The 25,682-nt window shown below is 40.5% G+C and overlaps 1 protein-coding gene across 2 annotated transcripts in view; it reads left to right on the top strand.

The window, feature by feature from the left end:
* The window catches only part of LOC122815653 (protein artemis-like), a 934,783-nt gene that overhangs the window by 65,626 nt on the left and 843,475 nt on the right, over positions 1-25,682 (top strand). The window contains exon 1 of one of the 2 annotated variants that reach the window (XM_044088334.1): positions 12,236-12,508. The exons of the other annotated variant lie outside the window; for it this stretch is intronic. Within the exon in view, the coding sequence (XP_043944269.1) occupies positions 12,400-12,508 (109 nt within the window). The 5' untranslated portion in view covers positions 12,236-12,399. Of the gene's footprint in view, positions 1-12,235; positions 12,509-25,682 lie in introns of those variants that run through there. 2 annotated transcript variants of the gene reach the window in all.

Genomic DNA, 25,682 nt, shown 5'->3' with positions numbered 1-25,682 from the left:
CCACTGGATCTTTACTAAACATACTTACAATTCTATTAATAGTAACATATTCCCCAATGACCTAAGTGAACATAACCTTATCTTTTACTATATGGAAAAATAAAACACCACCAACCTCTTAAATTAAAACTATCATGACCAGAAAATGGAACAAACTACCCATACAGATAAATAATTCAAGAACTATGTTCCATTAACTGGGCCATCCTCAATCTGATGAACTCTGTCTCTTTTGATTAATCTGTTGAACTATTTAAGAACTCAGTTTTGAAACTTAGATAAATATGTCCTTGCAAGACAAATCAGAATTAAAATCTCATATCTACCGTGTAATGACATCTACCAAAATCCAATAACACTTCAGTTCAAGGCCTGGAAGACTTACAAATCCCTAAGTACCACACAATCACAAATACTATACAAAGATCTAAGAAACAAATGCCACAATCACCTTAGAGAAGCCAAGCATAAGTTCTTTCTCAGCCTGTAAAACAAGAATAAAAACAGACCAGCAAATTTTTAAAAAATGTTCAACAAATTAATTGGGAAAACAAAATCGATTGATACTGATCCATTAAATCTACATAGAAACCAAGACATTTCAAACATTTCCACATCAGTGTAAATCAATGGTTGATAAGTTCTACTTATCATTGTCACCCACCGTAAACTGTCCTGAGAGCAAGCCTAACATACTCACATCCCTCTTCCACTTCAATCCCATTACAGTCAAAACAGTTAAAAATTACTAAATAAAGTAAAAGGTCATGACTCACCCTCTATGGATCCCATACCATTTGCATTTTTAAACAAATCTGTCGACACAATCTACCCATTAATCTTAATAATTAAACACAGTCTCTGGGACGGTACATTTGGAAACAAGCCAAAATAATCTCAATCTTTAATGGTGGTGCCAAACAGAAAACTGGAAATTACAGACCTACTTCCATACTTAGCCAACTCTACAAAATACTTCAAAAAATGTATACGAACAACTAACATATTACTTATATATTACATAATGTAGTCACTGCTGCTCAATATGGCTTTAGCACTAGCCACAGCAATCAACACACAGTGGCCAAAATGATAAATCATACTGCTACCCAGTCAGGTGGCTTGATTACTGTTGCCCTTTTTACAGCATTATCTAAAAACCTTGATAAAATCATAATATTTTAATACAAAAAAAGTATCAGGGTGGTTCAAACTTTACCTATCAGACAGTTGCACAGCAAAACTACCAATCCAACCCTTTCAGGTGTCACACTGAAGTAACATATGGATCTATTTTAGGCCCACTTCTCTTCTCCATATTCACCAGTGACATGCATCTGCGGTCAAACATTGTAAAACTATTACAATATTCAGACAATTCCACAATTATATGTTGTGATAAAAGCATATACTCTCTACTATGTAAAATGTAACATTGCACTGACAAATTAACTGCTTAGTTAAAAAAAAACGTAGTTACAGGATTTGTCTCAGAAGTATGGTGAAATATAGCGGTGATACCCCTATACAAAGTCAGTCCTCCTAATTGACCTGGGAACTATACACCCATTAACCTGACTAGTCTCACTTGCAAAGCAGTATAACACATCATTTTTGACCTTGTAAACTGTATCGAAGGTTCCATCCACAGTAGTTTGGTTTTATCGTAGGAAGATCCTGCCTACTTAGTTTAATTAATTTCTTCAAGAAAGTCAAACAGGCTGTAGACAATGTTCTTCTGTTCACAAAGATCTAGCCAAAGTATTCAGCACTATATTCCATGATGGCATCGCAAACAAGGTAAGTGTCTTAAAAGTTGATCCATATGTGGTGAAGTGAATAGCCAACTAGCTAAAAGACAGAACCCACATAATTAATGTGGCAGATGACTCCTCAGAAAGTATGAAAGAAACCAGTGGTGCACCGCAGGTCTAGGTACAGGGACTCTTCCCTTTTGGCATCTACTTCACCAATCTCCACATTGTGAATCACTGTTTTTCATTAACCAAGGCTGCAGATGATTGGAAACTGGGAATCACTGTCAAAATGACCTCTGATACCATTTATTGCAGCAAGAACTTACCCTTGTAAACAAGTGTTGTACAGAAAAAAGGGCTAAAATTAAATGCAAAAAAGCTGTATTTTCACATTTGGTAAACAGCAATTTCCCTCAACATAACAATATAGCCAATACAATACTTCAAAATGATAACATAGTTAGGGATCTTGTAACCTGGGTTGATAATTCTGTCTCTTTTGACACCATGTGGCACCAGTAGTCAGAAAATCTTTTTTTTATTTACAACAATTAATACCTAGATGCATATTATCCAGCTCAAAAGAAGTTGTCTCTTTTTGTACAGACCTAATTAAAGCAATTACATAGTACAATGCTCCCTTAAGGATGTACCTTTCCAGACATATTAAGCAACTGGAGAGGACTCAGAGGTTCCTACCCATGAATATTGTTGCCTAAAATCTCTCAACCACCAGGAAAGGCTTGATGCACTATCCATTAACTTGGTTTCTAATAGGGTCTTTTCTCTTGCAGGGGGGGGGGTCCACACTATTTGAAACCTTGTCCGCAATGATCTCCTCAAAGTTTACAAATCAAATAGCTCCCCTAATACCAGAACAAGGGACTTCAAATCTCCACCAGTACATAAATAAAACATGCTACAGAGCATGGTAGGCCCATAACCTACCCCATGTCTGGGACTAACTTTCGCTGCAAGTTAAAAAAAGCTGAGACTTTAGCATCCTTCAGATTAAATCTGGATAAGTGGATGGGTCCTCATAAATTTACACTGGCAGTGGCCTGCCTTGCCCTTCTTAAGAGGGTGCAGCATGAGGGTGAGTATTGGCAAGGCAGAAATGGTCTTATGAGTCAATTGACTTATTTCCTATGATCCTACAAAAAGATTGCAATCTAATAGTAAACAAGAAAAAAAAATTAAACTGATAATTTTCAACCACATAAACAATCCCTCCACTGCAAATACAATCAAACTAAATAAAACTGCTATTCAGATTTTCCAGCATTACAAATACCTTGGTCTCAACACTGGTACAAAAGTGACCTTCTCAGAACATACTAACACAACTTTAAAAGACGATAACAAATAAACGGAGAACCATGAACCTCATTAACAGATGCCTTCCTCTCATACCGAATACTAATTAACAGCTTCCTCTTGCCCAAACTGTCTTATGGAAGTATTATTGTGGGCAATACTAATAAATCTGCTCAAGATAAAAGAGTCAAAATGCTGCAAAACAGATGCTTTTGCAGACCAGCTAGTACCTGCCAATCACACATGTAGCCTACTTAATAAACTGCACTGGATCAGTCTTATGAAAACAAACTTAAATGTAATTGCCTAATTTTCCCACACAATGTGTTATATGAAAATCAATCTCCAGCCTTAAACAAACTACTGAACTGGTATTCGACTGTTAGAAACCTCAGATCCAGTAACAAGAAGCAAATCTGACCTGTTAAAAACACTGTACTGCCATAAATGCAATCACACCTGATTTCCATCACAGCTTATTAACATTCTCTTAATTAGATATGTTTTGATTGTTTCTATTATTCTAATGTATCATAGGGTGCTTTAGTTGTCATCACCAACACTATATTCATGACTTTTTCCTCCCCTTTACACAACTACTTCACCAGCTAATAGAATTGCATCACCTATGCATATCTAACAGCAGTCTCAATTGCTCAACAGGTAGTACACTTGCCTTAGGTGCAGAAGGCTATTAGTTTTATTACCACACCAAGTAGTTGGATTAGTTTTCCAGTACTAACATTGTAGTGCAGCATAAAGGAGGTGCTGCACTCCTAAGTATGACATCCTTTGGATGAGACGTTAAACTGATGTCCTATCTATCGGAGTTGATGGTAGCTCAAGTGGATGTAAAAGATCCCAAAGCACTTATCAAAACAGTACAGGAAGTTTCCCAGTACAAATATCACTTCAGGTCTTCCCTGAAAATATGTCATTTGCCTAGTGGGAATAACCTAGTCAGCAAAGTGTAAATAAATAAAACTTTCTCTTCATCTCTGCTACTTATAATATATACACTTTTTCTTAATTCTTCTCTGTCTTCTCCATTAATCCCATATAAATGCTCCTTCCATTTATCCCCTCCCTCTGCTTAATTCTGTATATTAAAATTTACCTTTTAACATTGTTCATACATATTGCTCCATATGTCTACTGTTTATTAGTCTTTTTCTGGACAGTGTCAGTGTCACTGTATTTTATGTTAATAATCCAGGTCCTCTCTGAAAATCGGCAGTGCCTAGTAGGGTGGCTAAGGTCAACAAAATGCAAATAAATGAATAAATGCATACATATTTATTTAGGACTCTGGATGATTAAGATTATACATAACTGCTAGCTAGGAGCAGTTACTGAATCCCCAAATGACATAGCCATCCTGCAGAAAGGTTTGTCCCAAATAAATAATGGTTGCCAAAATCATGGACTGAAACTAAATGCCAAAAATGCATTATTGCATCCTTTGGGGAATCATCTACCCCAGGGAACTACCACATTGACAATATGCCCCTAAGAGTTAACCTAGTAGTTTGAGATTTGAGAACTTATGTGGACAGTGACCTAATTTTTGACCTACATGTATCCACTGTTATAAGAAAGTCCTTCTACATTGCATAGCTTATAAATAAAGGGACCGTGTCAAGATTTATGGATGTCATTCTCCTCCTTTACTTAGCCCTCACTAGGCCAATCATTCAGTATAATGCCCCTTCTAGCATGCAGCTGTTCAGACACATGCAATAACTGTAATAACCACAGAGATACCTTACTAAAAGGATACAAGGCCTAAACATGGACTGACTCAAAACCCATCACTGTACTCAGTATCCTACAGACTGCTAAGAGGTGACCTGTGTCTGGCATACAAGGCATTCTCTGATCCGGTACTGATGGACTTACTGCACATCAGCAAGTCAAACAACATGAGAAATATCTTCTGACCCAGCACTGATGGATTTACTACACATCAGCAAGTCAAATGGCATCAGAAATACTCATTATTGGGATCTTCTGCATCATCAACAGAACGGTTTGGAGGGACAGGTATATCCTGGAACGGATACTGCTGCTCTGGAACAAACTTCCAATCCACATAAAACAAAATTCATCCCAGTCTATATTCAAGTGCAACTTGGATCTATTGATGGGAAACAGAAAATTTACCCCACAACTGCCCTCTGAAGTAGTAAATGGACAGAGGCAGTTTCTAAATGCTTTATCCTATGCATAGATTCCCTCAAATTATGTGTGGCATGATCCCAGTCAAGGGCGTAGCTAGGTATACTTAGTGTACTCGAATGAGTATATTTTATTCTGAGCATCTCTTGAAAACTTCAACACTCAAAAGGACAGAATGTTTAAAACAGTGCAAACTAATATTGATGGTATAGATGTATACAACGAATGCTTGTATGAAAGGAATACACCTCTAAAAACACCTTTTTATGGGAATAAATGGTAAGAGTTGAAATATATATAATATATATATAATATATTATATATATATATATATATATATATATATATATATATATATATATATATATAATATATATATATATATTATATATATATTATATATATTTCAACTCTTACCATTTATTCCCATAAAAAGGTGTTTTTTATATATATATATATATATATATATATATATATATATATATATATATAATATATAATATATAATATTACCAGAAAGGCTCATCCAGACTCTGCTACACTTTGCTGTGAAGGTGGACCCCAGCCATAAACAAACTCTACAACAAAAGGAGGAAGCTACTACAAGATAGAGCAAAATCCTTAAAAGGTAAGACACCCTTGATCACTATAAGTAAAAAACTAAGAGCTCTCATAAAATCATCCAAAGCAAATTTTGAGAGAAAAATAGCTAAAGACTCAAAAGACAATCATAAGGCCTTCTTTAGCTATGTTAGAAACCTGGAAGGAAACTCCCAGATATGCTCAGAACTAGTTCAAAATGATGTGAAGATTACTGATCCTACAGACATTGCCAACATACTGGCTGACAGGTTCAGTGCAAACTTCTCCCCTCCCCAAAAGGAGAGATATCTATACCAAGCGATTGCAGCCCCCAAACATCTCCAACGCCCAAGTGAGAACTGCTCTCTCCAAAGCAAAACACAGCATCCATGGGACCTGATGGTGTCCCCGGCTGTGTGCTCCACGAACTCAACGAGGAATTAAACCCACAGCTAGGACAGCTGTTTAATCGTAGTCTTACCTCTGGATACGTACTCAGGAGTGGCGCACTGCAACTGTGGTCCCACTTCACAAAGGCGGTGCCTCCACCGACCCTGGAAATTACCGGCCCATTAGCTTGACAAGCCTTATCTGCAAAGCCATGGAGAGGATCATAATGGACCTCATAAATAAAGACAAAGGGAATTTGCAGACTTTGGATCCATCCCAGTTTGGCTTTGTCAAAGGCAGATCATGCCTTCTAAACTTGGTTGACTTTTGAAACAGTCACCAAAGCCATTGATGAGGGAAAGGCAGTCCATACAGCCTACCTCGATCTGGTGAAGGCCTTCGATACAATACCCCACTCGGGTATCATTGAAAAACTCATCAGCTTAAATGTTAACCCATACATCACAAGATGGGTTGCAAACTGGCTGAGTGACAGAACCCACAGGGTCAGAGTTGCTGGCGCCATGTCAGACTCAAAGCCTGTCACAAGTGGTGTACCACAGGGCTCAGTCCTGGGCCCACTCTTGTTTGGCATCTACTTTTCCGAAGTACAAGCAAACACAGGAGGGTTATGGCTGACAAAGTTTGCAGATGACTGCAAACTGGGCGCCATAGTAGAAAACACATCTGACACAGATATCCTTCAGAAGGGTCTCACAGAAACGGATAACTGGTGCCAGAGCCATGGCCTAAAGTTAAATGCCAAAAAATGCATAGTCATACCCTTCGGGAAAAACAAGGTTACCCCTAGCTACCAAATAGGTGGCAATCCACTGAGCACAGAAGAAGTTATCAGGGACCTGGGGACCCAGGTTGATAGTAGTCTGTCATTCGACACCCATGTAGCTAAAGTAGTTAGGAAGACCTTCTACATTGCCCACCTTATCATGAAGGGATTCTCATCTAGATCAAGGGAGGTCATAGTCTCCCTATACTCATCACTCATCAGACCAATGATTGAGTACAGTGCCCCATTCGAATGTATCTGACCCGACACTTGCAGCAGCTGGAGAGGCCACAAAAGTTCCTCACCAAAAGGATAAAGGGTCTCAAACATCTGTCCTATGCTGCCCGACTGAAAGAACTCCAGCTCTATTCAGTCGCCACCGCTTGCTCAGAGGTGACCTTTGCCTAACATACAAGGCCATGTCAAACCCAGATTTGATGAATATGCTTCACCTCAAAAATCTAGATCCGTCAGAGCCACAAGGGCGGAGACTTAAACCTCGACACGGCTATTAATAGGACGTGCTGGAGGGATAGATTCATCACCCAAAGACTCCCTATGCTGTGGAATAAAATCCCGGTATATGTGAGGCAGAGCACCTCGCTGGCCTTGTTCAAGAGAAATCTTGACCAATGGATGGGAGATCGCAGATATACCCCAGGGATTACCTCAGTGTCACTGCTCGACAGAGGCACAGCAAAATAATGGGTATAGTTCCCCATACTAAAGGGGTGGCGTAAGCCACAAAACTATGGGCTAGGCTTGTAAATGCCCTCGGGCAGATAGCCTAGTATGAACCTATGAACCTATATATATAATATATATATATATATATATATATATATATATATATATATATATATATATATATAATATATTGGGGTAGCATTTTTAAGGGTTTACTACATTCTTTAAGTGATAGGTGGGTTGTGGGTGCATTAGGTTTGAGTAGAAAATGTACATTTCTGGCTGCACCGCTAATCCCAGTTATTCTCATTAGGGTTACTATATAATTATCAGCCATGGGATGGGCAAGGCACTCTCTAACCAAATGGGATGGGTTAATTCAAGAACAAAAAGGACACCTGCTAGGCTAAAAAGTGGTAGCAAAGGCAGCTAGCCTAGAACTTATTTATGAACCTATTTAGCCCTGTAAAATAACATAAAAGAATAGACATGATGATGTTCTGATATTTCATCACATAACATTATTTTCAAAGTATTCTCGAAAACAGTACAAACGAATGTTATATTACAAATAAAACATTTTAATAACGGAATGTATTTATACTTACTGGCTGAACGTTTACAGTATTGCTGCACAAATTCATTGCGGTGGAAAGGCCACCACAGCTCTTATAAAGTCAGGGACAGTTTTAAAATATTAGTACTATTAACAGGAACCTTGGTTTTGTATTAGAACATTTCCCCACCAGATGCGCAGTAGCAAGGACCGCCCAAACCCCGCCCAGCACTCTCCGCATGAATTTATTTTGAAAACTGCTTTGAATAAACTTGGGAAAACTTCACAGAAATGAGCATGGTAAGCTTTGTAATTATTTCAATACAAAGCCTTTTCTCCCTTATTTGCTTGTGCCAAGATTTCCAATTTCCATTGATCAAAAGCTTCAATATATTACATGTTACACTAAATAATTTGGTAGAATGTGTAGTTACAAATGGTATACCTACCCAAACAGATTTTTTACCTATTACAACAAACACAGAATATGCTGCATTTAAACAAAAGTATTACACTGAGAATTACAATCCTTTAAAGGGGAGGGGGCGGACACATAAAATGCTACATGTATAGAACCTATTATTACACAGACTTAAAATTCCTATTCTGTAAAGGTGTGGGGTTGCAGTTAGCGACCATTCTGGGAGGTCTTTTTTATTGCATGTATTTATTGTCCCACTTCTGAATATTGCTTGTTGCTTTATCTCCAGTAAAAAAAAAATGTTTAAAGAAAGGTAGGGGAGGGGGTTTGCCCCCTGTAAAAGCAATTACTGCATATTATACCAAAGAAAGGTGCATGGGTTATGGGTATGGACTGCAAACGGGAACTTGTGGATACTGCCTACATACTGCCCTTCTTACCCTACACAGTATGTGCCACATAATGTGGTTTAGGTTTGCCACCTTTTCAAATGGCCAAAGTGGGACATTTTTGGTACAAACATCAGATTTTACAGGCCGACACATACCCACGGTCAGTACAAAGGTTAGAACTTAACTTTTTTGCCTAAATAAAAGCTTATTTTTGTAGCATTTTAGTTGCTTATTCTGTTTCTTATAACATTTAGGTATTTTAGATACAGAATAACTGTTTTATGCAACTATTACATAAAGTATAGGAAATAATTTTGTCCTAAAATCTCAGGACATTTGCCATTTTTACAATTTTTTGTCAGGACACAAAGAGGGACTGTCCCTCGCAAAGTGGGACAGGTGGTAACCCTAATGTGGTTAAATACAAAGTGACAAAGCAAGTCAGACACCCATGACACGCGGTGCTTTCGACGGTGCACTTGTAAATGGAGAAAATAATTGACGTTCACCATGGCACTGTATAATCTGCTTGGCTTGTCACTCAGGCCTGTCAATCATGTAAGCGACGCCTATTCCTGCGCAAAAATCACGGTGGGGTAATGTTCTAATACAAAGCTGCAACCTTTTTCTTCATAAGAAAACGCGAATTAACATACATTTTCTGAAGTAAACGAAATCTATACAAAATACAACAGTAGTTCACGATTTGGTTATCTTACAGATTAGTACCTCGCGGGCGGTACTGCGCAGCTTTGGGCGTGTCTTGGGCGTGTCTTCTGTGATTGGCAGTCGCCTGTGGGCGTGACCACTGATTGACATGACAACTAAAGCAACATTGCGATCTGGATATATAGATTATCAAGGGCAACATTATCAAGTGAAAACAGTAATATACCTTGCTACATACATTGCTGCATACATTCACCAAGTACTACAATACATTAACCAGCGCAATTTGAATAGCACCCGATTACCGAAACTAGTACAAAAAAGCTGTTGTTACAATATGTAACATCTGCTGGTCTGAGTAGAGCGATCTGGATATATAGATTATCAAGGGAAACATTATCAAGTGAAAAAAGTAATATACCGATAAAATCCAGCATGTTACAACAGCGCTTTTTGAATAGCGTGGCCTTGCTACATACATTGCTACATACATTCACCAAGTAAGACAAAACATTAACCAGCGCATTTAGAATAGCACCCGATTAACGAAACTAGTAAAAAAAAAACTGTTGTTACAATATGCACCAGGACCAGCACATGCTATTTTATCGGTAAATTACTATTTCCACTTGATAAAAAAAAGCTGTTGTTACAATATGTACCAGGACCAGCACATGCTATTTTATCGGTACATTACTATTTCCACTTGATAATGTTTCCCTTGATAATGGTTCTTAATGGTTTATAACATGTACTAATAGCGCAGTTATTATTATTGCAGTTGATAGCGCGACCTTGCTACATTCATTAACCTAGTGAAAATAGTGGTTTATACACAAGCACCCAATAACCGAAAACAGCGCTTTTTGAATAGAACCCGATTACCGAAACTAGTACAGATAAGAACCATTCCTTCATTAATCATCTATTAAGAACTCTTTTACAACTTGCGCTTTTTGAATAGCACCCGATTACCGAAACTAGTACAGATAACAACCATTCCTTCATTAATCATCTATTAAGAACTCTTTTACAACTTGTTTAGTTTACAGCCATTTTATTGACAAATCACACAGCAATTATACTTTATAGCCATTTTATTGACAAATCACACAGCAAATACCCCATTTTATTGACACAAATCACCAAGCAATTACACTACAGTAACATCACAGCAATATCCCATTTTATTCACACAAATCACAGAGCAATTACACTACAGTAACATCACAGCAATACACTACGGGCACCCAGCTCTTCCCGGTGCGCCTCCTGGTACTCTCTGATATGATCCAGGAGGCACAGGAACAAGTCATTGCTTTGCCGGCCATACTTTTCACGCCAAATGAATTCATCCAGGTGGCTGTCCACCATATGTCTTAGTATCCCGTTCATTTGCTTCAGCTGCTTTTTACAACGTGACCACATCCCCTCAACTGCATTAGTGTGTGCACCTGTTGTAGGGTCTGCAAAGTTTTTACTGTGATTCACAGTGAGGTGAGTATATTGCATTGCCGACAGTTGAGAAATTCCCCTATATGCAGCCCACTCGTCGGACACAATCACAGAACCAGGCAACACATGCTTCCTTATGATTGGGAGTAAGGTAGCCGCATCTCGTCGCTCAACAAATGTAAGGAAGCCACATCTAGTTGAACAGTCATATATACCAAAGACCCAACAGTCCATTTTGCCCAAGACTCGTCCGCGATTATATTTAGCCTTCACAAGGAGGCATTCATCTATTTGGACTTCAACACCTGGACCACCTAGTAGAAGGGGGTCCTGCAGAAGTGTCCAGCTGCACACATCTCTAAGAAACTGATACCAATCCACCAACGTCGTCGTGGATACTGTCAAGTGTTGCACTAGCCTACAGATCGGGAGCTTCCTGCACCACCAGTACATGACTTTAGTAAATAGGGGTATATGCTTCTTTAAAGGGTCTAAGTAGAAGCGCACCGATCCGTTACTTTTTCTTAAAAGCTTGCCTGCTTATCACGCCTCTCGATCCCAGTGAATGTATTATTGTATAGTATTATAGTATGTGTTCTCGGGTGCTTGTGCCTGACGCGTTCTTCTACCCCACTGAATGAGTCGTATTTTATTGCTACACCGAGGAGGAATAGCCGTTTCGGAGCGTATATGATGTGTATCATTTGCTTTTAGAGCTTTAACTGGCTCATGCTTTAAACTTTAGTAAATAGTACTATAATAACCATAAAGTACTATTTTGTGCATAAAGTACTGTTTTCGTTTATCTTGCAGATTAGTACCTCGCGGGCGGTACTATAACATCTCCTTGTGAGTTGCATAGTAGACGGGGGGCGTGACGGGGCGGTATTTGCTACTGCGCATCCTGCGAGGTACTAATCTGTAAGCTACAGTCAACAATATACCCTCTCAAAACTACAAGCAATAGTTAACGTAGTAACAAAACATAACAAGCAAATACACAGCGTTATAAACTACGGCTCCACCTTAACCATCGTATGACGCTTTCCATACAGGAAGCCGCAGCGTGTAAGCCTATTGGTTGTTATTATGCCGGGCGAGGTTATTTGCAGGGAAGTCTAGAGCAGTTTATTAAAATATGATTGCTTTTGTTGTTAAAGGCTGATGTAGTGAACATTTAGAAAAAAAAGTTATCTGACTTTGGGAAGATGAGTTCCTTTCAGGGTCGTATGCGGGAATACCCCACCATCTCCATTGACAGATTTGATAAGGACAACCTGACAGCAAGGGCTTATTTTTTGTCCCATTGTCACAAAGGTATGAGAGAATCTCTTAAAACTTAAGAGTTACTACCTATGGCGTATGTTTTGTGTAGACTTCACGAGCAGATGACTAAAGTTATATAAAATCTGCTCTTAATTCCTCGTCCGTATATCTACATAGATGCTGACTTTAATGGTTGAGGCTAAGGTTTATGCTAGAAAAAGGTATCACGACCAGTCCGCCTCACCCGGTTAATAGAAAAATATGGTTTGCGAGCCTTTTTAAAAGCAAAATACTGTTTTGTTCTGAACAAAAATCACTTTACAATTAAACTGCTGCCAAGAGAATGTTAACTGTTGCAATTACCAAATGTGTGTTTCTTGTATGATTGAAAATATGTACAGTAAATGTAACAGTTTGACATTGTGATCGAGAAACTGGAACATGTTTAAACAAGTTGCCCTCTTTCACCTGTAGGGCTGGAAATTCTCATTGATGTTCGTTTGTGTACATTAATATTTCAGTGCACTCCTTGAGTTTAATCCGTTTTTTCTTCATTCCTGAGTATACACTTGTTCTTTCTTTATAGCATTTAAAATTGAAACAAGCTTGTTTTATTTAGTAGACTTTCTTTAATGTACCCAACAGCAATTTCACTTATCATTTCATATGATGTGTAGCTTCTTGTAACCTGTGATGATAGATTTTTTTTTCCTGCCCATTTATTGATGGAAATAATAGTGGGGACAGGACAGGGAAGTATGTATGTATGACCTGACTAGGAGGAACGGGAAGCTGGGTATAAAGCTTAGTAGCATTGCTATTGTAAGCACTTGACCTGTCTTAGTTTGGTTATTGTTGAACTGAAAGGCTTAGTACTACTGGAAGGGAATCTTAAGCAACTATTGGTTGCACTGTCTGAAATGTGACTGTTTATGACATGATCATAGCCAATCGTATACCAACTCATTAAATCCTAGTAACTCCTCCAAGTGTTTCTCTGGGATTATTCCAGTGAAGTCTCTAGGAGTCTTAATGTTTTTAGTTTACATTAATAATTCCAAAACCGTGATACATACATGCTGTTAGATATTGACCCATTAAATCTACACAAATCTAAGATGCAAAACACATTTCCACATCAGTTTCAATAAATGATTGACATATTATCTTTATCCTCATTGTTAACTGCACTAAACTGTCCTGGCATCAAGCCTTGGAGCTCCGCACTGCTGTCCCACTGCAAACCCATAACAATTAAAACAGTTACAAAAAAAATGCTAAACAAAGTAAAAGGTCTTTGCTAACGTCTGTGAATCGCATACAGTCTGCAATTTTAAAACAAATCTTACTCAACCCAGTCTACCCATTATTCAGGAAGATTTATCTATTGGTGCATTATTTGAATGAGATGGGAAAGGTAAGATTAACCTTTGAACCTTATCTTTAAAGGTTGCATGAAGGGCAACACAACTGCACAGATACTTCATCTCTGTCTAGTATAGCTAAAAATATATTAAATGTTCATGTATGATTTGCTTTGTCATAATTTCACAATTCTCAATAGCCAAGTCGTAGAGACGCAACTGCTTAGCCTCATATGTAAGTGCACAAGTGAATTAATGTAATGCTGCTGACAGTATATGTGTAGCTTGAGTCATTACTAAGATGGTCAGTTTATAAAATGTTATAAAATTTAATATTTACTGTGTTTATTGTGGCTTATAAAGTCGAGTTTAAGACCTGGAATGAATAAATGTCAGTTTGTCATATTTCTTGAGTAATACTTATAGGTTTATAGGTGTGTACTAGGCTATCGACCATTAGGGCCTTTTTAAGCCTTGCCATGCCTCCCAAATCTCTGACGTGTTCTGGTACCCCTGCTAAGTGTAAGCAGGGGCTTGGGAGGTGAAATATTTACAAGCTGGGAGAAGAACCATTTACAGGCTGCCTGTGTCCATTAGAGACATAGGTGCTGAACCAGGGATGAATTTCCTGCTCCCCATCAAATTGTCCAAGTTACACTTGAATTGGGTTAGGGTGGAATTGTGCTTTATATGGCTGGGGAGCCTGTTGCAGAAAAAGGTTAGTCTCTGGGATGCATACCTGTCTCTCTAGCAGGTTGTATTTATATCAAAGGCAAGGGTTAAGTCTTTAGTATTGGTAATTATGGCACTGTTTGTTTTGCAGATGTGCAGGAAGAGATCCATCAGCATGGGGTCCGACAGTGCCTTGTATACCAGGCATAGATCTCCCTTTAATTGCCTGTAGGTTCATAGGTTTATAGGTTGATACTAGGCTATCTGCCCTAGGGCATTTACAAGCCTAGCCAGAGTGTGTTTGGCTTTCGCCACCCTTTTAAATGAGTTTTACTGTGCCCTTTTTTAGTTACTGTGCCTCTGTCTAGTAGTGACACAGAAGTGATCCCCGGGGTAAACCTACGATCTCCCATCCACTCGTCAAGATTCCTCTTGAAGAGAGTCAGTGAGGGGCTCTGCCTGACTTGGACTGGGATCCTATTCCAAAGTGCTGGGAGCCTCTGGGTTATAAATCTGTCTCTCCAGCATGTCCTATTAATTTCTGTGTTGAGGTTAAAGTCCCTCAAATGAGTAGTTCTAAGGGGTTTAGATTTTGAGGTGGAGCATGTCCATTAGTTCTGGGTTGGACATGGCTTTATACGTCGGGCACAGATTGCCTCTAAGTAGGCGGTATGCAACTGAGTAGAGCTGGAGTTTCTTTAACCGAGCAGCATAGGTCATTGTCGGGTAAGGTACATCCCAAATGGGGCATTGTATTCAATTATGGGCCGGATGAGTAAAGGGGCACAATGACCTCCCTTGATCTAGATGTGAATCCTTTCATGATAAGGTGGGTTATATAGAAGGTCTTTCTAACCACTTTGGCAACATGGTTGTCAAAGGAGAGATTACTATCAACTTGGGTCCCCAGGTCCCTAATTACTTCCTGCGTACTTGATGGATTACTGCCTATGTGGTAATTTATGGGCACTTTGTTTTTCCCAAAGGGGATGACTATACGCTTTTTGGCATTTAGTTTTAGGCAATGGCTTTGGCACCAGTTATCCGTCTCTGTGAGACCCTTTTGGAGGATGCTTGTGTCAGCTGGAGAGTCTGCTATGGCACCTAGTTTGCAGTAATCTGCGAACTTGGTCAGCCATAGTCCTCCCGTGTTGGCTTGTACCTCAGAAAAATATATACCGAACAAGAGAGGTCCCAGGGCTGAGCCTTGTGGGACACCACTTGTAACTGGTTTAGAGTCTGACATGGCTCCCACAATTTTGACCATGTGGGTTCTATCCTTGAGCCAGTTTGCAACCCATCTTATGATGTAGGGGTTGATATTTAAGCTGGAGAGCTTTTTTATGATGCCAGAGTGGGGTATTGTGTCGAAGGCTTCTGCGAGGTCCAGGTAGGCTGTGTGGACTACCTTCCCTTCATCTATGGCCTTGGTGACTGTCTCAAAGAAATCGACCAAGTTCAAGAGGCAGGATCTGCCCTTGACAAAGCCGAATTGGGTAGGATCCAGCATCTGTAGGTCCCCAATGTCTTTGTTTATGAGTTCCATGATCCGCTCCATAGCTTTGCAGATCAGGCTAGTCAGGCTTATGTGGCGATAGTTTCCAGGGTCCGTTGAGGCACCACCTTTGTGAAGTGGGACCACTGTTGCCTACGCCATTCCTTTGGTACATATCCTGTAGTAAGGCTGAGATTGAACAGTAACTTTATATGAGGCTCTAGCTCTTCTTGGAGCTCGTGTAGGCTGCAGCCTGAGACACCGTCCGGTCCCATTGATGCTGTGTTTTTTGCTTTGGAGAGGGCAGCTCTCACCTGAGCATCTGAGATGTCAGCGAGACAACCCTCTGCTGGGCTAAATAATTGCTCTTTTGGGGGGGAGGGGGGGAGTTTGCACTAAACCTGTCTGCCAGGATGTTTGCAAAGTCTGTGGGTTCAGTGTATTTTGTCATTTTGGAGTAACTCCGAACATATCTGGGAGTTGCCACCCAGGTTCCTAACGTAACTAAAAAAGGCCTTGTGATTATCTTTGGTGTCCTTTTGCAATTTTTCTCTCGAAGCTGGCCTTAGATGATTTTATGAGGGACCGTAGTTTTTTGCTAGTAGTGATCAGAGATGCCTTCCCTTTTACGGATTTTGTTCTGTCATGTAGTAGCTTCCTCCTTTTGTTGTATAGCTTATTTATGGCTGGGGTCCACCAGACAAGACGCCTGCCTTTGGAGGATTGAGTCTTGGTTTTATTTGGGATTGCATGATCCATGCATTCTTGTAGGTGTCCATAGAATGCGTTTATAAAGGATTCTGCAGTTTGGGCCGTAGTTTCCACTGACCTGGGGGCTTTGAAGGATTTCACCTCGGTTTTGAGAAGTGTGAAATTTGCTTTTGAGAAGTTTTTCACTGTGGTTGTCTGGGCTGGTGGTGGGGTCAGGATGTGAATGTCCAGAGACATTAATTTATGGTCCGATCTTACCAATGAGGGGTATACCTCTGGTGTGGAGCATAGAGTCCCCATGTTTGTGATGATCAGGTCAAGTATGTTTTCCCCTCTTGTGGGAGTGGTGATTAGTTGTTCCTTAGCATTTTGAGTTTATAAATTCCAGGAACCTTTGGGCTAGGGTGTTGGGGCTTGAGTAATGCTCCCAGTCTATGTTTGGGTAGTTGAAGTCGCCCAGTATAATGGTGTTTGGAGAGACCTTCATATTTTCCAGTGTTCTCAGGAAAGCTGAGTGAGGTTTCTGAGTTTGGGAGGGTGGTCTGTAGCAGGCTACAAACTGAAAAGCAGTTTTGCCTGCTGTTAGTTGCACATGTATGGTCTCCTTTGCTTTGTGCAGTGCCACTAACCTGGAGGTGTGGGTATCTTTGATGAATATGGATACTCCCCCCCCCCCCTTGTGGTTTGGTCTGAGTTTTTGGGGCCGAAAAGCATGGTATGAGGTATAACCTGGTAGTGCTGGGGTGCTCTCGGGAGCCTTGAACCAGGTCCCTGTTACTGCACAGACATTGATATTCTCCATACTGCGTAGGGCTTCGAGTGCTTACATTTTGAGGTTTAGACTTCTGGCGTTGAGTAGCATTACCCTTAGTTTCTTTTTCCTTGTGTTGTCTATGGAGGTGGGTTTGTCTCTTGAGCCTTGCCTAAAAAAGGCACTATGGGGGTGGCAAGAGCCTTTGCCAGTATCCGAAAGCCCAGGGGTGACAGGTGCAAGCCATCCCTAGCAAAGCAATGTGGATTGTCGAGCATGTCATCCCAGGCTGACAGCCACTGGATCCCCTTTGAATGACACCAGAACTTTAGCCAGTTGTTAAAATTGATCATTTTGTCTTTATACTGTGGCATCTTTCTTGGTGAGGGTAAGATGCTACTCAGGGTCAGGGTCATACCTGCCTGGGCTACATGATCAGAGAGCTCCTCTATGTCTCTCTTCATGTAGTCCAGGGAGGTACGTCTCGGGTCATTCACACCAGCATGGACAATGACTGAGTCATATTTGTACCTGCTTTGGAGTGACCTTAGTGCTTGTGTTATGTGGAAGATCCTGGCGCCCGACAGGCAGCTCACCGTGATCTTCTCCTTGTTCAGCCTGGTGAGTGGGACGTCAGTGTGTCTGACAATAGTCACCTATTACAAGTGTATCAGGTGTGTTGTTGAGCATTAAGGGCTGTGACTTTTTGGCACACTGACTTTGTGAAGCATATGTTACACGTGTTTTGTTTTGGGGTAGCGGTTGCTTGGATGTCTGCTTTGGAGGTCTCTGATTAGGCAGATTTATATTTAGAGCCTCAGAGTATGTTTTTGTGTGTTTGTGTTTGGTTTGCTGTTGTGGTAGGTCTGTGTGTGTGAGACTGGATTTGTGGTGTGTGTGGTTACCTTCTCCTCCTTACTGCGCCAGTACTGAGCTGAGAGAGCTTAGCCTCCAGTTTGGCTATATGGTTGCATCTCTCGTACTTGTTGGGAGGAGGAGAGGGTTGTCTGTGTACATGAGGCAGTTGTAACATTGCCTCAAGATTCCCAGATTCACCAGCTGGACTGGAGAGGAAATCAGCAACTGATCTTTGGACATGCCTGAATAGTATAAGTAACTCCTGATAAAAAAAGGACCAATAGGGGCCGAGTACTCCAAGGGAGTATATGAGGATGTAGTGCTATTAGTTTATTAGTGCTAACTTATATAATTGCTTATATGAGCAAGTGCAGGGCTTTAGATTGAAAATAGGGTCCTTACTTTAAGAGAGAGAGAGAGAGCAGATCTAAGGGAAAAAGTGAAGAGTAGACTTTGTGGAGCCGAGAATGGTTTAAGTGGCGCTGCCCGATGCTGCACTATGCACAAAATCGCGCAAAACCACGCCAAATCTGGTTTTAATACAGGGGACTTGAAAGAGCTAGAAATTAGCCCAAAATGGCCAATAAACTACAAGATTCTGTGCTGAGATCACTCCTCCAGAGACAGATGGGCTGCTCTAAGCTCCCCACTCCCACTGGTGAACAAAGAAGCTTCCTTCTATCCAAATAAGGAAATGGGCAACACACGAACTATTCTAAAGTCCGGAATACAGCAATGCCTGTATTAGGGACTATTCTAGGTCAGGAAAGGTGGGAAACCAGGATTTTTTTTGGTCTTTTTTTTTTTTTTTTTTTTTAACAATACAAACAGCAGAAAATGCACAGTCATTACTTAACACAGGCTAGCGCACTTGAGTGAGCAGCCTCAACAGATAAATTCACAAAAAGACAAACTTTAAAAGTGCAGGTATGAAATTGCAAAAAACAAGCTTAAAACAGGCAAAAGAGCAGATTAGACAGTCACAAAGGTAATAGCAGTAAAATATACTTAAATCAAGTAGCAGTCACTCTCTCTCTTTTTTTCGTCTCTCTGCTGCTAGCACCACTCTGCAGGAGACTAGAGAAATGGGCCTTTGTTCTGACTGTGAAGGCATAACCTGAGTTTGTTGGAAGTCTCTGTTTTCAACTATTAGGAGCTTAAAAAATAACCTTCCAGAGCTCCATTGATGCACAACTTAATTTTTGAGGTGGGCACTATCATTTCCCCAAATCAAGACAGTAAATGTCTTATCTTTAAATGTATATCATAGGAGGTTACTAGGTTAACGGCCCCAGGGCCCTTACAAGCCTAACCAAGTTCAACCCGTGTTCCCAAGGGTGTCTGGTTCAAGCAGACACTAAAATCCGCACATATTGCCCCTGTCAAGAGGGGTGCATGTGGAACTCCCGGGGTAAATTTCCAGTTACTCATCCAATCATCCAAATTACTCTTAAGCAGGCCCATGTGGGGCTTTGCTTAACATGAATAGAAGCTTGTTCCAAAAGTGGGGCAACATCTGTGAGACAAATCTGTCTCTTCAGCAAGTTCTGCTGATAGCACATAACCAGGTTAAGGTATTTTGAGCGAGTGCCCTGTGTGCCATTTGCCTTGCGAATGTGCAGCATTTCCATTAAAGCTGGGTCAGGGATAGCTCTGTATGCAAGACACAGGTTGCCTCTGAGCAGTCTGTATGACAGGGTAAAGTGACAATGATTTCAATCTGTCTGCCTAAGACAGGTCTTGAAGACCCTGAATTTTCTTTGTAAGGAACCTTTGTGGTGTCTCCAGTTGCTGCAGATGTTTAGAAAGGAACACACCAAAGGGCCTAATGAGGGAAGTCTACAAGGGGGAGTTGTTATATATTAAATAAGTGTATGAGTGAGCAGCAAAGAGGTACCTGTGTCCAGAGTGATAGATATTTGACTATTATGAGCAGTTTTAGTATAACTCCAATTTTTAATTATGCATTTGTGTGTGTGTGTGGGGGGGGGGTATATTGGTTTAGGATTAGTTAACTTACTGTCAGCATGTGTCCATCAGAGATGAGGGAGTAAGACCAGGGGTGAAATTATGATTTATCATTCAGTGATCAAGGCTTTGTTTGAAAAGGGTCAGGGAGGATAAATGCCACTTTATGTGGATAGGGAGACAGTGCCATAGTATGGGGATCCTTTGAGACACACTGGTCTCTTCAACATCTTTTATTTGTGGCACAGGCTAAGTTGAGGCTTTTGGATCTACTGTTTCCTGGTAATGTTTGTTTTGTGGATGTGCAAGAGGTCCCTTATAGCCTGGTCTGAGGATGCCTTGTATGCCAGGCAAAGATAATTTCTCACCTGTAGGAGATTGAGTAAAGCATTTTTGCCTTAAGGCAATTTGTGTAGGACAGGGTTTTCATACCAGGTGAGAAACCTGTAAGGGTGTGCCAAAGGGAGCATTGTATTTGATGATGGGTCTGATAAGGGCGGAGTAGAGTAGTACTGTAACTTCCTTGGGTGCCATACCCTTACTGATGAATTGGGAGACATAGAATGATTTTCTTACTGTCTTTGGCTACATGTTGGTTGAAGGCCAAATTACTATCCACATATGTTCCCAAATCCCTAACTACTGGGTTAACTCTTAGAGGTGTTTTATCAATGGAGTAATTAACTTGGGTGGATGACTTCCCAAAGGGCATTATAAATGCATTTCTTCATGGTGAGTTTTGACGTATGGCTCTGGTACCAATCATTTGTTTCTGAACCCTCTTGTAATATGTTGGTGTCATGGGGAGGGGGGGGTTATTGTACCTCCCAATTCAGTCATCTACAAACTTGGTGAGCCAGAGGCCTTTGTCATTAGCCTTGACTTCTGAGAAGTAGACACCAAGCAGAAGCAGGCGTAACACAAAGCCCTGGGTTACTTCACTGGTGACCCATCTCCTGGTGGAAGTGGTCCGACTAGTTCTGACTTCTCCAGCAATCCAGCGAGTTACATAGGTATTGATGCCTAGTTCTGAGAGTTTGTCAACAAAAACCTGAGTAGGGAATTTTATCTAAAGCTCTGGCCAAGGCAAGGTAGGTGGTGTGCGCTGTTGTTCCTTCACCCATAGCCTTGGTGACTCAATCGAAAAAGTCTGCCAGGTTGAGTAGTCAAGATCTTCCCTTGACAAAGCCAATCTGGGATGTTGCCAGTGTCCTTGTTGATTTCCATAATTCATTCCATGGCTTTGGATTTTAGATTTTGTCAGACTGATAGGTCTGTAGTTCTCAGGGTTGGGTGATGGTCCACACTTGTGGAGATGGATGACCACTGCAGCCCTTCTTTCACTATGTATGTAGCCTGTTTTGAGGCAGTATTTGAACTGTGCCTGTAGTGATTCCGCTAGGTCATGTTTGAGGCCATTTAGGAGGCAACCAGGATATTGTGGGGGCCCACTGAAGCAATGTTTTTGTCCTTAGCAAGTGCTACCAGGACATGGTCCCTAGTGATAATGGGGGGAGGGTTGCCAGAATGGATTTCACAGGGGTAGTGGGGGGTGAATTTGGAGCCAAGTGTATCAACTAGAAGGTTTGCTGTGTCACCCTGGTTAGTAAAGCTTGTGCCATTTGCCACCGGTTCTGCACACTGCTGTCTGCTACCTTTAAGGTTCCTGACATAGCTGAAGAAGGCTTTGTGATTTGTTCTAGACCTGAGAGGCTATCCTGACCTCTTAATTGGCCTTGTTGGACCTTATTAGAGCTCTTAGTTTTTTTGTTTAGCTGAATCAGATGGCTATTGTCTCTGAGAGTTGTGGCTTATGATTTTGGCCATGACTTTTTTTTATTAGGATTCTACCAGTGGAGTTTGTCTTTTGGCATTTGATTTGGGTTTGCTTCTGGTAGATAAGGCAGCCTCAGTGTAGCCATATGCATGCTTGTACAGGGTTTCTGTGAACAGTTCTGCATTGGCAGCTGTGTCCTCTAGGTTTTTTGGGAGCCTTGAATTTTGACAAACTGTCGCTTAACAGAATGTAGTTAGTGTTAGAATAATTCTAACTGTTACAGGTTTAGTTGGGTATTTCGAGTTGATTTTTATTTAGAGGGAGATTGTGATCAGACCTCAGCAATGAGGATGTGACGTGGGGGGTTGGTTGCAATGCTCTCCCATGTTGGTTAGTATCTAGTATGTTTTGATAACCTGATTGGAGCCAGTGCAATTTGGTCCAGTTTGTTTGTCAGCACAAAGTTCAGGAAGCATTGTGGCTGTGAGTTATAGCCAGTATACATTTCCCAGTCTATAAAGGGGTAGCTAGTCTCCAATGAATAGGGTGTTTGAATGCTTCCAGTAGTCCAAGTACATGTTGTGAGCTTTGTTCGTTATAGAGTGACCTTTAGCCAGTGAGGACTTGGTACAGAACCTTGTCTATATAGAGACCTGGATGTGAATGAACTCTAGGGAATCATCCTGTTTAACTAACCTGGAATTGAATTTGTTGTTAACTTAAATTGAGACACCTCCACCTTTAGCCCCCATCTGTTTTGTTGTTGATCTAAATTTGTGGAAGGCACTGTAACTTTGCACTGCTGGAGTACTTTCTAATCTTGGTAACAGCACACATGTCTGCATCTTCCAGAATGAGGAGATCTTGTAGGGTGTGGAGTTTTTTGTTCCAGTTCCTAGTATTGAGCAGTAACACCCTTTTTGCTGTTTGGTAGTTTTATTTTGATATTGCCTAAAAAAGGCTCTAAAAGGGTGGAAAAAACTTAGTATCCAAAAGCCAAAGGGAGACAGATGCAGACTATCCTTGGCAGAGTAATGTGGTCTGTTAACCATGTCTTCCCATGTAGAGGGATATATTGGATCCCCCTGGAGTGGTCAGAAACTTAGCCAGTTGTTAAAAGCAACCATTTTCTGTTCATACTGTGGTGTCATCCTAGGTAAATGTAGAATGCTGCTTGGTGCAAGGGATGTATCTGTCTAAGACACATTCAGAAATGTCTCTTCATATAGTCCAGTGAGGTATGTCTGTGGTCATTTACACCGACCTAGACTGTGATAAGTCACTGTACCACAGGTACCAATATGACTGAGTGCATGTATGATATTATGAATCCTAGCTCCATTTAGGCAACTGTCACCTTCTTGTTCAGCCTGGTGAGAGGGGCATCTGTGTCTCATACAGTAGAATCCCCTAGTATTTGCTTGCCTTATGAGCTTTTTACTTTGGGAACCATTGGGTGTAGACTTATTTGTGGTGTTAGGTGTCTTTTTTTTATGAGCTTTAATGTCTGCTGAGGATAGGTGTTGCCATTAGATTGCTTAGGAGTTCTTCAGCATAAGAAGGTTTGTGTCTGTGGTGAGCAGTATGTGTGTAGTATGCAGTGTACGTGTTCTTGACAACCTTGTTAGTAAGCAAAATTTTAGCTTCCAAGGACGTTATGTAAGTACATCTTTCACAAACTATGTTAGTTTCTTAAAGGATTAAAAGGTTGTCGGAGGACATGAGGCAGTTGCTGCATTGTCTCAGGATGACCATATCTACCAAGGTTGCCAAAGAGATGTTAGGAAAATGCATATCCATATTGTCAGGATCAGTATTGGCAAACTCTTCCAACTAAACTGTTTCAGTCATTGAAATAGTGGCCGTGAGTGTATTACACACAAAAGACCCCATCATTTAACCTTGGGATGTACCCTTTCTGATAGTAAAACATTCAAATAATGTGCTGTTTCTGATCTTGATAATGGATTCTTGGTTTTTCAGGCAGGTGTTTACCCAATTTACTTTCTAAGAGTTGAATACCCAAATCATCAGTGTTTGTACAATAATCACATGGATTATAGAATCAAAAGCCTTAGCCATGTCTAGGAAGCCAGTACCCATGGGTAAGTTAAGCAGGTATCAAAAGGAGAAAAAGAACACGTGTCCAGGTTAGTATCAGAGTTTAATCAACAAGTTCAGAACTTTCATTTCATAATGCTAGGAACTTCTTCAGAACTGAAAGTTGCATCATTTTCCTGTGCTTTAAAAACAGTTTACCTTTATATCGTCTATCACACATGATTGACTAGCCACTTAATCGACTCATTTAAGCGAACCAAAACCACGGAAAATTGTAAATGTCAAATGTCGAATTTTGACATTTCCGGCTGCGCCACACCTTCACATCAGTGCTACCATGTGTCAAAAAGGGGCGAGGTTTTGCCGTTCGCTTATGCAGAATTTCACGTTGGAGACGTTCGCACTTCAGTATTCGCGGAAGTCATTTCGCCCATATTGGGATCGACTTTGTAAAGGTAAACCTTCAAAAATGTTTTCTGCTACATAACATATGACATCACCATGCATGCATAATTTAATTAAATTTATTTGAGGAGTGCCCTTACAAAACCATTTTAAATCCATATATAAAAAAATACACTTGTTTAATAAATACAAGTATAAAATATGAAATATAAACGCATACAAAAAATAAACCTAAAAAATATCAGGTTGTGTTATGAATATAAGATGTAATATCACTGTCAATCGTTCTGCGGACTGCTCCGCTGTGGTGACTCCTAACGGGAAAAGCCAAAAGGAAAACAAGAAGATATTATAAACAATATATAAAAAATCATATGTATTTAACATATTTTATTTGTTATGTAACAGAAGTGTTTTTGACATTCTAGTCATTTGGGGATGTCATCACAGGAGCTTTCTAAGGGTGGCTGCGGTGGTGCAGCGGTTAGCGTTGACACCTCACAGCAAGAAGTTCTCTGGTTCAGTTCTCAGCTGGGGTGCCTTCTGTGCGGAGTTTGCATGTGTCCTCCCTCTGGTCGTGTGGGTTTCATCTGGGTGCTCTAGTTTCCTCCCACATCCCAAAGACATGCTATAGGTGGATTGGACACTCTAAATTGGCCCTAGGTGTGAGTGTGTGCCTTGTGGAAGGCTGGGTGCTGGGCTGGCAACTGTACACTGTAAAACTCCGCTGCCAATTGTTCTGCAGACTGTTCCGCTGTGGCGGCCCCTAAGTAGGAAAAGCTGAAAGGCGAAAAAGATCACAGGATCTTTTTGAAAGAAGACTGTTCAACTTAATGAAGAAAATGGGTCCGTTATGGGTGATTTAACATTAGTGATACAAGAATTTTCACAGTTAACATAAAATAGATGTGGTAATGGACAAAATTTCACTTTTACATGATAAGACAACAACAGATGACATGGTGGCATCGGTATTGGACGTCCTTCAACCAGGCACGCATAGTACATTTGAAGCTACTTATTCCTGAGCAGAATGTTACAGATAGTTCAACACAGGGCAGGTGTTAAGATGAACTGAAATCCTAGCAACAAAGGGTGTACTGACATGCACATGAATTCTGACAAGTTGAGCATCCTATGATTGCAGCCATAGTAACTCAAGG

This window comes from Protopterus annectens, chromosome 11.part0 (assembly GCF_019279795.1).
Source record: "Protopterus annectens isolate FY-2018-M chromosome 11.part0, PAN1.0, whole genome shotgun sequence".
Lineage (NCBI taxonomy): Eukaryota > Metazoa > Chordata > Ceratodontiformes > Protopteridae > Protopterus > Protopterus annectens.
Note: the sequence above shows the minus strand (reverse complement) of the source record. Positions and strands in the feature narration are given on the sequence as shown.